At 35.2% G+C, this 14283-nt stretch overlaps 1 protein-coding gene across 44 annotated transcripts in view; it reads right to left on the bottom strand.

Annotated features, from left to right (window-relative positions):
• RBFOX1 (RNA binding fox-1 homolog 1) overlaps positions 1-14283 on the bottom strand; it is a 1107892-nt gene that overhangs the window by 58215 nt on the left and 1035394 nt on the right. For 34 of the 44 annotated variants that reach the window (XM_071814928.1, XM_071814925.1, XM_071814942.1 and 31 more), the window contains one exon: positions 7523-7603. The exons of the other annotated variants lie outside the window; for them this stretch is intronic. In XM_071814928.1, the coding sequence (XP_071671029.1) occupies positions 7523-7603 (81 nt within the window). The remainder of the gene's footprint in view (positions 1-7522; positions 7604-14283) is intronic. 44 annotated transcript variants of the gene reach the window in all.

Genomic DNA, 14283 nt, shown 5'->3' with positions numbered 1-14283 from the left:
TTCACGTAACTTTGTTCAAAACATGGCCTCTGGTCCAATACAATGGGAAAAAACAGTGTTTAAAAACTTTCTAAAGACATTTGAACAAAAGATGACATCAATATTTTTTCTGGAAGTGACACACTATTTTTCAACCTCCCACATTTCTATATATGCGGGAAAAGATATGGAAAGCAATTAGTAAACTTCCCTTTCTACTTATTACTGCTATCTTCTTTAATTAAACTTTCACATAAACTGACTCTATTTTAACATACAGACAAGGAAGGGGTCTTTTCACATTATTCCTGGGTTACTATCAGGTGATTCTCTTTAGTTTATAAATAAAGGCAATTAATTAATTCAGGAAGCACATTAAACGATAGTTTGACTCCTAAATGTTCAGTAATAAGGTTTTTATATCATGGAAATGTTATGTGTGATCTGTCTACTCAAATGTATGGCAATTTCCCTTTGGGCAAGATTTTTGCACTGTTTCACTCATGTATCTCAGTCCTCGATGGTTAAATTTGCTTAATCACAGAACCTTTGCAGGGGTGCTCTAGTTTTAATACAAATTTTAACATTGATGAAGTGACCTGCCATTCCATTTAAAGATAAAACAGACCAATTAAAATCTAGTTTGCAAAAACCTTTTTACATTTACTTTGCAAGACAGGCAGGTTATTTATACCATAAGACTATTCATACTTCAAACTGTTCCTGGGCCATAGACCAATTCATAATGGCAAGCCTACTAAACAGTCTCTCCCTTATCAATAACAGTAAAATCACAAAAAATAAAGAAAAACTACAACAACAAAATCAGTACAAATTTTTCATTGATGTCATTACAATAAAGCATATGTCTATTTGGATTGAATACGGTCAATCATGTCTTGCATACAAACCCCAGAAAAGGATCTACCAACCACCAGGACCACCTGCATTTCAGTTGCTTGGAGTCTCAGGATAACACTATCAGAAGACTACCAGAATCACAATATAGTTTTCAGGTAATTATGTGTGTGTGCAACAGATTAAGCCTGACAATATCAACTGAATCAAGATTTTTAAACTGAATGTTTCCACTAATGAGCCTGCTTAGAATCACATGTTAAGTCACAAAATCACAGAACAGCTGGGGTTGGAAGGGACCTCTGGAGATCATCCAGTCCAACCCACCTGCTAAAACAGGTTCATCAGAGCAGATCACACAGGAAGGTGTCCAGGTGGGTTTGAATGTCTCCAGAGAAGGAGACTCCACAACCTCTCTGAACAGCCTGTTCCAGGCTCTGGTACCTCAAAGGAAAGAAGTTCCTCCTTATATTCAGATGGAACCTCCTGTGCTTCAGTTTGTAAATCCCCTTTTGAAAATTTGTATTTTCCCCACGTAATCTTCTTGGTACTGGAAATACCCCAGAATATAATAGAAATGTCAGAGGTCTTATACCAATGCATTAGTAATGCCACATAAAAATAGAACATGGAATGTCTTCACTGAAACAAGAGACATGAAAATAGCTTCATACAGCATTTTTTAGGCAGTTTACTAATATTCTCAAGCTAAATAACCTACGTGTGGATATTCAACAGATATATTTAATAGACAGGCTTTACCTTATTTTAATTTCTTTACCACAATGAATCTGCAAAAGACTAAACCCTACTATTGGATATGGTATTTATACTTAGTATTTATGATTTTCCCTATTTACTCCATGCATATCAACAAAGTCCTGAACTATCCTCTACTTATGAAACAAACCAAAATACTCACAGGGAAAAAAAATATCTTTTTAAACATAGTAGATGTGACTGTCATATGTAAGTGTTGATAAGTTTTTAATAGACAACTTATATCAAAAGCAGAATTCCCATATCATTTAATTAATACTTTAAGCTTCCGCTACAGATTTTCCTTCTCTCCTGGCACAGAATGGATAACTCTGGATCAGTAGGATTATTAGGATAATGAAGGAATATTTCTAATGCTTGCTCTTAATTAATGAAATATATTTTCCTGATTTGCTTTAAAAGAACTTAAGCATTAAAAATATTTTCTGTCAAAAATATTATAGGGCCAAAGGTTTCCAGGGAATTTTCTGAAAGAGCTGCCTTCCCACCTTTCAAAAACATCTCATCTTTGCCTTGTTGTTTTCTGGTTGCTCATAAGCCAAAATCCCAGGGCAACATAGTTTATTGTTTTAATATCTGTCTGACGCAAAGCAAACGTATTCTCTGGCGAGTGCTTATCTGTCATATGTACTTCTGTGAAAGGAATATCAAGACAAATAAGATGTTCCAGGGCATATCATGGGATTACGAATTTGGCACTGACTGAATTGTGTGTAAAAATAGTTGAAATGATAAATACAAAAATATGGACACTGTTATTTTGAGGATGGGAACTTGAAGAGCATTGGGTTTTAAATATTTTAATTCAAGTGTTTATACTATTTTGGTATAAGTAGAGAATGAACACTCAAGCCTATAAACGGGACAAACAAAATGAGAAGAAAAAATATTCATAATTGAAACAGTTAAAACAGTAAAATTCTATGCTAATGATACAATGGACTGTGAACTTATTTTGTATTAATTAAATTCAATGTAATGGCATTTTCTATATTGAAATGAATAACCAGTGATCTGGAAATTCATTTAGACCATTAGGTTAATTACAGAAACTGATGGAAGTTTTATCAGACAATTACAATTAAAGAACAAGAACAATGTGGGACAGATTTATAAGCATTTAGACCACCTCAATCATTTTCGTTGAATTCCATCACCACTTCTTCCAAAATTGTAATCAATATATCAATTTAAAAATGGGCCATCAACTTCATTTGCCCTTGACTACGATAAAATAGAATAAATTAATATCTGATTTTGTCATTTTTGTATTTTTCCTTTTTTTAATTCTATCACTTCCTTGCAATATGAAAGATTTATTTCTTTTTAATCAAAAATTAAAATTTATGGAAAAAGCATGTATATTTTGGAGCTGATAAGCATGCTTATTGAAGATGAAACAACTCTACCATTTATAAAATGTAAGCCAAAATTGACATCAGTTTAAAAAGTACTCATTGAAGTCAAGGCAAAATTCTCTTTTATGGGCATCCAAAACATTTGGGAAATAGAGGCACTCATCTGTGCATCATTCTGAGCAAAGGCATGCAGGAATTTACTGTTTTACCATACACATTATCTATTCAGTTCAGTGAACTGCTCCTTTAATACTACCTCAGAAAAATCTACTAGCAGTTACATACCTGATAACTCAAGTATCTTCATTTTTACTTGGAGCTAAATTAAAGCTTAAAAGTTACAAAGATCAAAGTTTTGATTTAGAGAGTGAAAACTATTTAACTGCCTCTGAACTTCAATTAACATTTAAATCTCTCCCGTTGCCTTCCATGGGTCTTGGGTATGCACAACTGTAAATTTCTGAAAATCATGATATGCAGCTTTAGGCTGCCTTCCCCCTACACCAGCTGGTGCTTACTGAGCCCAAGAAGGTTGATGAGCACAAGGAAGTTCTCTCCTGGCAGGTCAATCCCCTTTTCCGTCCCCTGCCATGAAAGGGTAGAGGAGGTTATCAAGAAAAGGTAGTCATGCTTTTCACAGAGGCACACACTGGGAAGACAAGACACAACAAACATAACTTGAAAGAAGAGAGGTTTCCAGTTTGAGGACACTCAAGTGTTGGAACAGGCAATCCAGAAAGGTTGTGCAGTTTCCGTCCTTAAAGGTGCTCTGGTGCAACCTGGTCCTTCCAACCTTAATAATTCTTTGATTCTATGACTTCCTGTCTTCTTTTTGTTTCCTCATGTTTTGGCTCTCTGACTTCAATTTCCTTGACCTTTTCAGACACTTCTACATTATAGAAAATGGGGAAAACAGGCACTAAACAGTTTTTAAAAGTCCTTGCATAATTTCAGATTAATATTTTGGCCTTTTTTAACCATACATACCCAGCTATATTACTGCACTCTGTAGAACAGTGATACAGATATTCAGTGACAGATTTTTTTTCTTCTTTTGTATCTTCCTTTTGTCCAGCAGGGTCTTAATATTCTCATGGATCTTATTCTCGAGTGGCTTCAATTTAGAAAATTTCCAAAATTTTTCTTGATTCTTTTCTTATTTAACAGTAGATACAAATGTCTTCAGGTTTTTAAAATTTCCTGTGGAAACAACTAGTCTAAAGAAGTGGGGGCAAAAAGACACTGTCAGTTATGTACAGCCAAACTGTTTGATTTACAAAGTTCCAGTGAAACATCATGGGCCTCCAGGAAGCTCCCAGGGAATGCTTATTTACTCGCTGGGACTTGGTGTACTCTAGTCTTTACTTGCTGGGTATATCTCTTTCCAATACTTGTCTACATTCTGCATTACGATAATCCTGAAGGATTTGACAGAAATCAGTTGTATCAGTTCTGCCCTTGAGAAGCCAATACTATGGGAATCTAGAGCGGCCAAGATGAGACCATGAGTTTCCTTACTTTGTCTCAATCAGGCAGAGAATCTGTCCACCAAAGGATGTGAACACATCTGCATGCTGAAAATATGCTTTCTACGTAACAAATTATCTATTCCTGGAATAGATGTGCAAATGAAAAACTGATCCAGGTCTCATCTTCCGCTTCAGCCTAAGAGAACAGATGAGGCATGAGAGACTATTGCTACTGATTTGTTCCACTGCTTGCAGAAGAAACAGCTCATTTCTTTCTGTATTATGCAAAGGGCCAGAAGTGATGGAAGGAACCAGAGCCATGTTTCCATCTCCTGACATATTCAGAGGTGTAACTAATCACTGTACTGGGAAATGTACAATGTGATAAATATAATATATCCTGGGGAAATAAAACATCAGAAGGGAAAGAGTAGCTCTAAGAAATGTACACTTCTGGCTAGCCAAAAAAATGGGCTGAAAGTGTTCAGACTTATCAGAGATGACTAGTGATCAATATAAATAACAGTCAATAAGTTAAGTGAGAAATAAAGCTAGCCAAATCAAGAAAAATATACTTTACAACCGCATTTCAGTCCTTCATTTCTTATAGTATACAACTCAGGAGCAAAAGATGAACAGTCAAGTTAATGACAACATTTCTAAAAATGAGGACTATCCTCTTATCTGAAAATTCCTAAATGCCACTAGCATTTAATGAACTCCAAGCCACTCAGGCAGCTTTAAAAATCTCAGCTGACTCTTTCCCTTCTGTTAAAACAATTACAAATTCAAAACCTCTTAATTCTTACATTGTAAGATGTTGTAAAATATTACATGGTTACAATACTGGCAGTAACAATAAATGATGAACAAATTATTCAAAGATGAAGGCTGCAATATCGTTGTCTACATGGAATTGTAATAGTAAAACTATTAGTCTCCTAGACACCAATGTTGACTTATCAGTTATCATTTCAATATTACAAATGTGCATAAAAATGTAATATAGATTTTTAAAATAATAAAAGAAAATGAGTCAAAACTTGAGCTTCATTTCTATTCACTTCTTAGTAGAATTTCCTACAGAAATGGAACTATTTTACATCTCTATTGAAAGTTTTGTAATAAGGAGAAATAAAAAAACTTAATTACAATCGTTACTAATTGTAGTAATTTTGTACTATTAAGAGTTGTGACCCTGTGGGGGAAACCACGTTTTGGCAATACGAAACACTATACATAATAGAAGAATAATCATGACTTGCAGACACACAGATTCAACAAAAGTATAGTAATTTCTACTGCAAGGGCTACTAGCAATCTCTGTTATGAAACTGCGCATTACACGTTGCCCAGTGGGAGGCAGACAGGCAAAGTCTGTTTACTTATGTATTTGGCATAATTGAAAACAAACAGGTGTTTGTTAGGATATCATTATTCCAGAAGCACCACTGCAAAATAAGATTTTTCAAAGGGGTTGTCTCATGAGACATAATGGAAACAGTGAAGTATAGAGCTTAGCTAGCTATACAATTACTATCTAGGGATTTAATAATAGTGGAAATACTGTACAATGTAAACAGCAATGCCAGAAATAAATTTTGTAGGACAGAACTCAGTGAGATAATAAGAGCAACTGGGTAAACTTAAGAAAGGCTTTTTTTGGAGTAATTTCGAGAAAACAAAAAATACACTGCTCCCCACACCACCCCCCCGCAAAAAAAAAAAAAAAGAAAAAGCAGCTCCCCCCTAACAGATGAATGAAAAGTTTGGATAATTTTCTAGGAAAACAGTTTCAGTCAAAGATTGGTACTTCAGTCCAAAGACTGGTATTTCAGTCAAAATAGAACAGTGCACCAAAAATGTACTACAATGAACACTGATTTAAACATTAAGTATTTTGTTTCTGTATTACTACAAGGATTAAAAAAAAAAAAAAGCACTGTGAAATGTGATGTAGGAGAAAATATTCTTGAAGTACCTGGAAGCAAATGCAGATTTAACTGATAATTTCATTTCCAATTTAAGACACTTCATATATTTTGTTAGTTCACTACGTATTTGTAGAGTCCTGATTTGAAAGGAGATCCCACATCTATAATGCAAAAGCAGCAGCTTTAAGGACGATATTCATAGCCTTTGACAGAAGAGATGACATGACTGTAGAGATGATCACTATGGAACTCTTTAGTACTCATTTCTGGTTTTAATTAACAAAAGAAAATAATTACTTTAGCAGTCTAGATAAGCTTTAAAGGAGTAGAACTGCATTCTAGATTGAATAGGATCTTCATAAAGAGCATATCCAATAATGTTGTTAAATCCAACAATGTAAAATATTTTCTTTACAGAGGACTGCTAAGAACACAGAGCAAATGCTGCTGTTGACCCTGATTCAGTAAGCAGCAATTATTGCTGTTTCATGCAGTTAGAGGCTTCTTATCTGACTAGATTTCAGAATGGGCATCAGCGGTACCACCAATACAACCTAAAACCGAAGCATCAAGTTCCACTTCTGCCTCAGAATCTGAGAGGACACATTTCAAATCAAAGTTTTGTACAGAAAGATGGCTGATGACAGAATGTATCACTTCAGCTTGTCTTTGCTGCTTTTATTAGGGCAGCTTTTTATAATTCAAAATACCCAGTTGCACAGTCTTTTTCCTTTTTTAAAAAAGACTTCACATCTATTTGCTTCCTGACACAATGAAATGGAGACATAACACTTTTAATCAAATCACAGTTGTGACCAGGATGGAAAAGGAAGCACAACATCACCTACACAAAATGCAGAGTGCGCAGCAGGACTGGATTCCAAAAAATTTCAGTGTTACGTAGAACTTTTGACCATTTCTGTAAAACACTGCAATTTAGTGTGTCTTTTTTATTAAATAAAATATACTTTGATGATAGTGATGCAACTAAAAACACCGTTGACATTATTTGCATATGTTTATAAATACCAAATTTACCTTAACAAAAGCTATGGGGAAATTTTACATTTTTAGAGGGTTTAATTCACATTAATGTGCTTTTGTCACAAAACAAAACAACAAAAGAGCCGTAGCACTAGCTTACTTGTGGATGTGTATACTAGTGAACTGGGGGCACTGTACACGGGAGATCCCTCCTGGTTTGCCTGGCACAGCAGCACCCTGCCTACAAGAAAGAGAGAGAGAGTGGTATCTGCTTTTGGAACACTCAAACTAAACCTTCATTTTTATCTCAAAACAGAAATAAAGCCATAACCGGAGCAGTGCAGTGAAGCGAGGGCACTTCTTGTATTTTGACTTCAAAGCAGAAAGAGCCCAAATCAACACATACAATTTACATTTGAAAAAGCAAACCACAGGCATCCCCCCAAATACAAACACCCTTTTTTTGACCCAGGCAAGCTTGTGCACACTGGAGCATTTGCAGCACGCACCAGTCCCTCTGGTTTCTCTCCCTCTCTGCCCTGTCCTTGCACCAGTAGCTGCCCAGTTCAGTGCTGCCGCTAACAGCAGCAGCCAAACCACGCACACCCCCCATCTCCCCAGCCTTGGCCGAAATGAGAGGCTGCTCCAGCAAACACAGCAGATAAATCAGACCGCAAAGCTCACGTTAGGCCAAGTACATTCTCAAGTTATACTGCTTAATTTAACACTGGTGCAGTCGTCAATACATTTGAAGATTTCAGTATTTTTTCCTCAAATGAGAAACACATAAGCATAAATGACTTTCCAGTATGTAAGCTGGATTCAGAATTAAGAATAAAACCAAATAAAACAAATTAAACCATTTCTTAAAAAAAAAAAAAAAATGGAAGGAAAAAAAGTAAGACTAATAACCAACTGAATTTAAAACAACACTTTCGCAATGGATGTTCATTTTAAATAAATGACAGAAGTTTAGGTTTATTTCCTGTTTTCTGTTTATTTTTAAATGAACTTGGATCAAATGCCTTACTATTTCAATATCTTTCTCAGTAATTATATTTTAGCACTCTTATCTGAATACAGACTGAATCCTGACAACTATATTGACATACTAGGAGAAAACCTTCTGCCCTTCTGGAATACAGTCCACCAGGAATAGCAGGATGTTTGCAGGACCTATCAACACACTCACTTGACTCTAGGAATGTGTACATTGTAATACGGATGTATTTAACACCATAGATGCTACAAAACTTGTGCTACTACAGAAGCCTGAAATGAGAGTGAGCTGAAGACATATACGCATTCATTCCCCTGTAATGATTTCAAATATATTTAGTAAATATATAAAGTTTTTTAGAAACTGAAGATCATAGTTTCTTTATATTATTCAATACAAATTCTAGATGATACTTGTTCCGTGGTCCACAGGTATTTTCCTATTCTTTGCATCTCACACAAATCTAATTTTCCCTACTTGAGTCTTCTAATTTCCAATGAAAGTACTTCAAAACAGATGTTTTTTTCATCCATGCTACTAGACTCTATTTAATTTGTTGCACAGAGTTTTCTAATTATATTTTGACAATCTACCTTTGAATTTGTATGTAAAATTAATAGTAATACCTAAAACACTAGTATTAGATTTTGTTAGAAAAATATGGAACTTTTAAATCTGCTTTTATGAAAAGTGATTATTTCTGCTGCATCTAATTTTGGTATTAAAATATTTAAATTGTAATTTATACAACTGGGGAAAGACTGAATTATTTACAATAAGATCTTCTGGATAAACTTCAGAACATTGAAACCATCCATAAATTCCCTGATGGACAAAAACCATTATTTTTCTTCTAGAATATTAAATCCTAGCATGACAGAATAAAGGATGGCAGGGTTTTTTTTATGAAAGAGGGTTTTAATATAAAGTTCTTAATATTTCTGTTCAAACTGTAATTTAATAATATAATAGACCTGAAGAACTTAAAAAAACTAGTCATGCAAGAGTTCATCTTTAAGTCTGCAATGCCTTCTGTACCAGCATATTTAAGGTTGGTATTTTCTCATTAAGAACAACCTGCAAGTTGTTGTGGGTTTTTTTTTATTACTTTTCCTTAATATAAGCATCTACTTGTTTGGTCACAGCAGGCATGTGACCACTGACACAAGATTCTGAAGACCACCAGCACAAAGTCTCTCCTGATTCACTCCGTCAGAAGGATCAGAAAAATATTAGCACCTATGTCTGCCAAGCGTGTTCCCTGCAGGCACAGAGGAGAGCTTTAGACAGAGCAGCGGCAGAAGGGAAACTGAGGCAGCCGTGCTGCTGGTTGTGAGGGGGTGGTTGGGCCAGACTGATTCACTCCTCATCCCTGGCGTACAGGCTGGCAGCACAGGCAAAAATGTACTTTTCATGATCAAAAAATACTCCCACTAACGCTCCTCTTCCTCCAACGTTTGATTAGGTGCTTTGTTGAAGGACTATAGTTATTTTGAGGAAATAATTACTCTAAAAATATTCAGGGCTGTGAAAAATATTATGTAAAGTCATTTACATTTTTAGAATATTAAAAATTCAGTTCCCAATAGTTCCAAGATATTTGACTGAAAGTATTTTACTATTTTTTTTCATTCTTCCAAAAATGAGTTTTTGTGTATAGTTATTTACATGATTTATATAAACTAACCTACAAAGCATAACGGGAAATACCAACGCACTAGCGATGATGCACAGACTACTCACTGGCTCATACAAAACATATGACAAAGTTCACTGTATTTCTCAAATACTCAGGTAGCTAAGAAGTAGTAACGAGGATCAACAACACGACTTTCCAGTAAATTATAAAGGATTTTAAATCACTTGTGTTAAAAACAGCTTTTAACTGGAACCACTGTTTAGCCAGCACTACAGACAGCTTAAAAGTAGAGATCTGGAATAACTTTAAAAGGATCTGCACAGCTAGTTGGAATCTCTTATGACATCATTTGTGGAAGTATAAATTGAAACAACATTCTGGAAACCTTAATTACTGGGATTGTATAGTCTAAATACCATTACTGAGAACCTGAGCTTAGAATACATCACCTCCCAGTATAGATGGCTTTAGTACCTTTGCTCACGAACAAAAGTTTACAATATTGTTATTTATTGTCCAAGAATTTGGGGAGATTTACAAAAAAGAAGAGGATGGAAGTCACACTGTAGTGCTCACTAATGCGCTGGGGTTTTGCCCTGGAATGTAACTGAGACATGGGGGGAAAAAATGACTTCCTGCTTTCATTCTGGGAATCCTGAAGAACCACAGCTTCATATAAAGCTATTCAGACAACTGAGAGATGACAGTGGTTCCCTATAGTATACTCCATCATAACAAGAGAGTAACCACATAAGCATTTTCAGTGGCAGAAATTAATCAATTCAATCCCCAGGGCTGGTCTAGAGTGGGTATTAGTGCATGGGTAGATGACTGTTTACAAGATAGAAACTAACTTATTACATACAAGGAGATTTAGTGAAGATTACATCACTCTAATCCATTGTGCACTTGGCTTTCCAAGTAAAGTAGGTCTTCCTCATACATGTTTATGTCATTACCAACAAGAGCTTCTTACTGCTTTTTGTAACCAAGTACCAGTTCATACCTTCTATAATACTATTCACCAAAAAAAAACCCTACATAATCTCACAGGAGAAAGTGAATAAAAGCTAAAAATATTTGTGTCCCAGTTCACCTATATTATTATAAGATAAAATGTTATTTTATTACTTTAATCTAAAAGCTGTATTATTTATTAAATTCAGTTATTTCTTTTTATGTTTCTCCTAATACAGATGGATGTTACATAGCCCAATCTTCTCCATCAGTTGGTTCTCACCCATTCTGATCACTGTTTTTCTTTCTACCTTTTGCAAAAACTATTTTAACTATACACTTAATTCCTCTTCCATACACAACACATGCAGAAAACTACAAAGCTGCATCTCTCATGAACACATCAGGAGATTTGCTAGTGTGTCAGAGATCCTCATAATCAATCCATGTCCACTCTTGATTTGCTGTTCTAAATGCATAATTTAATACTGGTCTTTCCACACAGAAATAGCATTATCTTTGTTCTGGTCTGAAATATTGTTCTATGATGGATTATTTCAAAATGTATCACAGAAATGGATCAGAAACACCTAAATAAAAGGCCACTGTGGTACAATAATAGCGTACATTAGCTTCTCTTGTCCTATCTGACCAGGGAATTTAAAGAAAGTCCCTATCTTGAATACACAATGGTTAAGTGTTCTCTTAGCCCTTAATTACCGATAAAGAAACATGGCTCAGTATACTTTTAAATACGTTGTTAATTAAAAAAAATGGCTTTGTGAGCACCTTCAGTTATTTGGGATCTTTCTATAAATGAAATCATATTCATTTAGACTTTAACACAATGATTCATGGATGACTGTGTTGATATATTAAATTGCTTCCTCCATTATTAACAAGGAGATATATATATATATATATATACACACACTTATATACTATATATACACTTATGTAGTAAATCCTGACTCACACTGAACTACACATAGGTTATTAAAAACAAGAAGGGGGGGGTGAGTGGGGTGTGGGGGGAAGACCAAGGTGGTGGAGGTATGTGTCTCCAAGACATTTTTTGGGATATTTTTATTCAACAATTCTATTTCAGATACCATCACCCACCACCCCCCTCCCCCCACCACTTTTCTAAGCATAGTGAACGTTTCTTTATTTTCACCTCTCTTGGAGTGTCACCAAAACACTCAATGAACTTAAGCAATGATTCAGAGAACAGTAATGCATGTTACAATAAACATAATTTCTAAGCCAATCTTCCAATTATTCTTTGCTCATTATACCATTCCAAGCTTTTGGGAAACAGACCTCTCTTCCCTGTTACATATGTCCAGTATCCAATATATTAAGTCACGTACTGGGATTAGTAGGTGTTTATATCATGTAAGTAAAACTGACATGAGCAACAAGGTTTGCAGCTCTGGTAAGAATTCCTTGTGAGGTTCTCCTCATTTCCCTTCTCCCCATCTCCTTCTTCTCCAGGACCTGACGTACCATACACAACCAATCAGGACTGAAAGAGACCTTGCAGATAGCACAGGAGCTGGGAAGCGGCAAATTCTTTGAAGCTCTACTCCCACATCAACATCCTTTTCCTGCCTCGCAATGTGCTGACTTGCTTTAACATTTCACCCACTTCATCAATGAAAAGTTCAAAGCTATATCCACTACTGATCCCCTAAATTCTCAAAGATTGCTTTAGGAGGAATAGCTTGACAATGCAGTGTGCTTTCAGTGGCAAATTGAGGTTGTGTCATTGTACCATTAGCATGTGGCAAAGTAATGCCAGCTTGAAAACACACAGTGTGACTGACTTGTTTCTGCTTTCATTAGCGTGCCAACCTTGCCATAGCTGGGCTACATTTTGCAGGAACAACTCATGTAATGTATTCACCATGCAAACCAATTGCAATAAACCGTTCTTTCCAAATATCATTTAAAAAATTATCAATCAGCCACAGACATTCCTTGTCTTGTAACCAAAATGAAACTACTATGTCACACAAACTGAACTGCTGCTTATACCAAAATATATAACAAGCCTAGAGAACTTATCTGTGTTTGTTAGTGGATTTTTATCATTGGCATCCAAATGTACATCCTTATTCACAAACTGTCACCAAAAAATCTAACACTGGAAATGCACTATGTAATCGTGTCAAAAATTGAAAGTGCTACTGTCAGTATTGCCCATAACTTCAACTTTCCTACACAACATGTTTACTATATGATAGATATATACAAATTCAGGTGCACATAAATAGATATTCAGTGATATTCACTGCCATTATCTTACCCTGAGAGATTTGTCCCACTGAAGTTTTCAGGACCTTTGAAAGTCAAATCTTTATTCCTAATCTTTCGAGGTCCTCCTAGCAGACTAAAAGGTAGGTAAATGATGCTTACTCAAACATGAGAGAAATTCTGAAGTATAAACACGGAGCTTGTATTACACTATCCTTGAGATAGGATACTTGAAAATATAAAAAAACACACTTATATTCTGGTGATAACTAAAATGGGTCACATTCATATATGTGGCTGATGAATGAAGACTGCAATATGAATAGACTCACAGAAAAATTAAACTGGAGCCTTTCTGCACAAACACTACAGTTCCACAATGGCCCTGGAGGGATTACAAGTAGATGTGTTTATACTTTATCTCCTTATATTATATAAAGACACTATTTTCTGTGTAAATTACCTATTTTGGTAAATCAATAAAACAGAGATGCAAATCTAATACAATTAGATGCAGAGATGCAAATTCCTAATCCCTCAGTTCTATTTACTTACCCCAGTAGATGTTTGGTTTAACTTACAAATAAAATTCTACTCTGAATGACAAACTGAGAATATAAAAGAGCAAAAATTCAATCATCATGCATAGTCCTGGCTTTAGGTATTCTATTTCTTCCCTAGCCTATTCAGATTCCAGAATTTCAGGAGCCCCAAAAAAAACATTACAAAAATGGAAACACATTGTTTCCAGACTTTGCAAAACACCAACTTTTACTAGAAGCAGTTATATCCTTGGAGATTTCCCACAAAACAATTTCCACAAAGAAAATCTGACAAAGCCAATCTGACACAGATTGTGTACTATTGTAAAGCACAGCTTCATCTCAGCTACCTCCACAAATGAGTAAACGAACAAAAACTCAGTATTTTGAAATCTACTCTCGGTAAGTATTATAAAGAACAATTACAACGCAAATGTATTGGGGATTCTGTCATCCAATGCCCCAAATGGGAAAAAAGTGCGTAAGATGAAACAGAAAACATTAGCCATATGTTTGGAATACAG

This window comes from Patagioenas fasciata, chromosome 15, assembly GCF_037038585.1.
Source record: "Patagioenas fasciata isolate bPatFas1 chromosome 15, bPatFas1.hap1, whole genome shotgun sequence".
NCBI lineage: Eukaryota > Metazoa > Chordata > Aves > Columbiformes > Columbidae > Patagioenas > Patagioenas fasciata.
The sequence above is the reverse complement of the archived record's forward strand: the minus strand, read 5'-3'. Positions and strand labels throughout refer to the sequence as shown.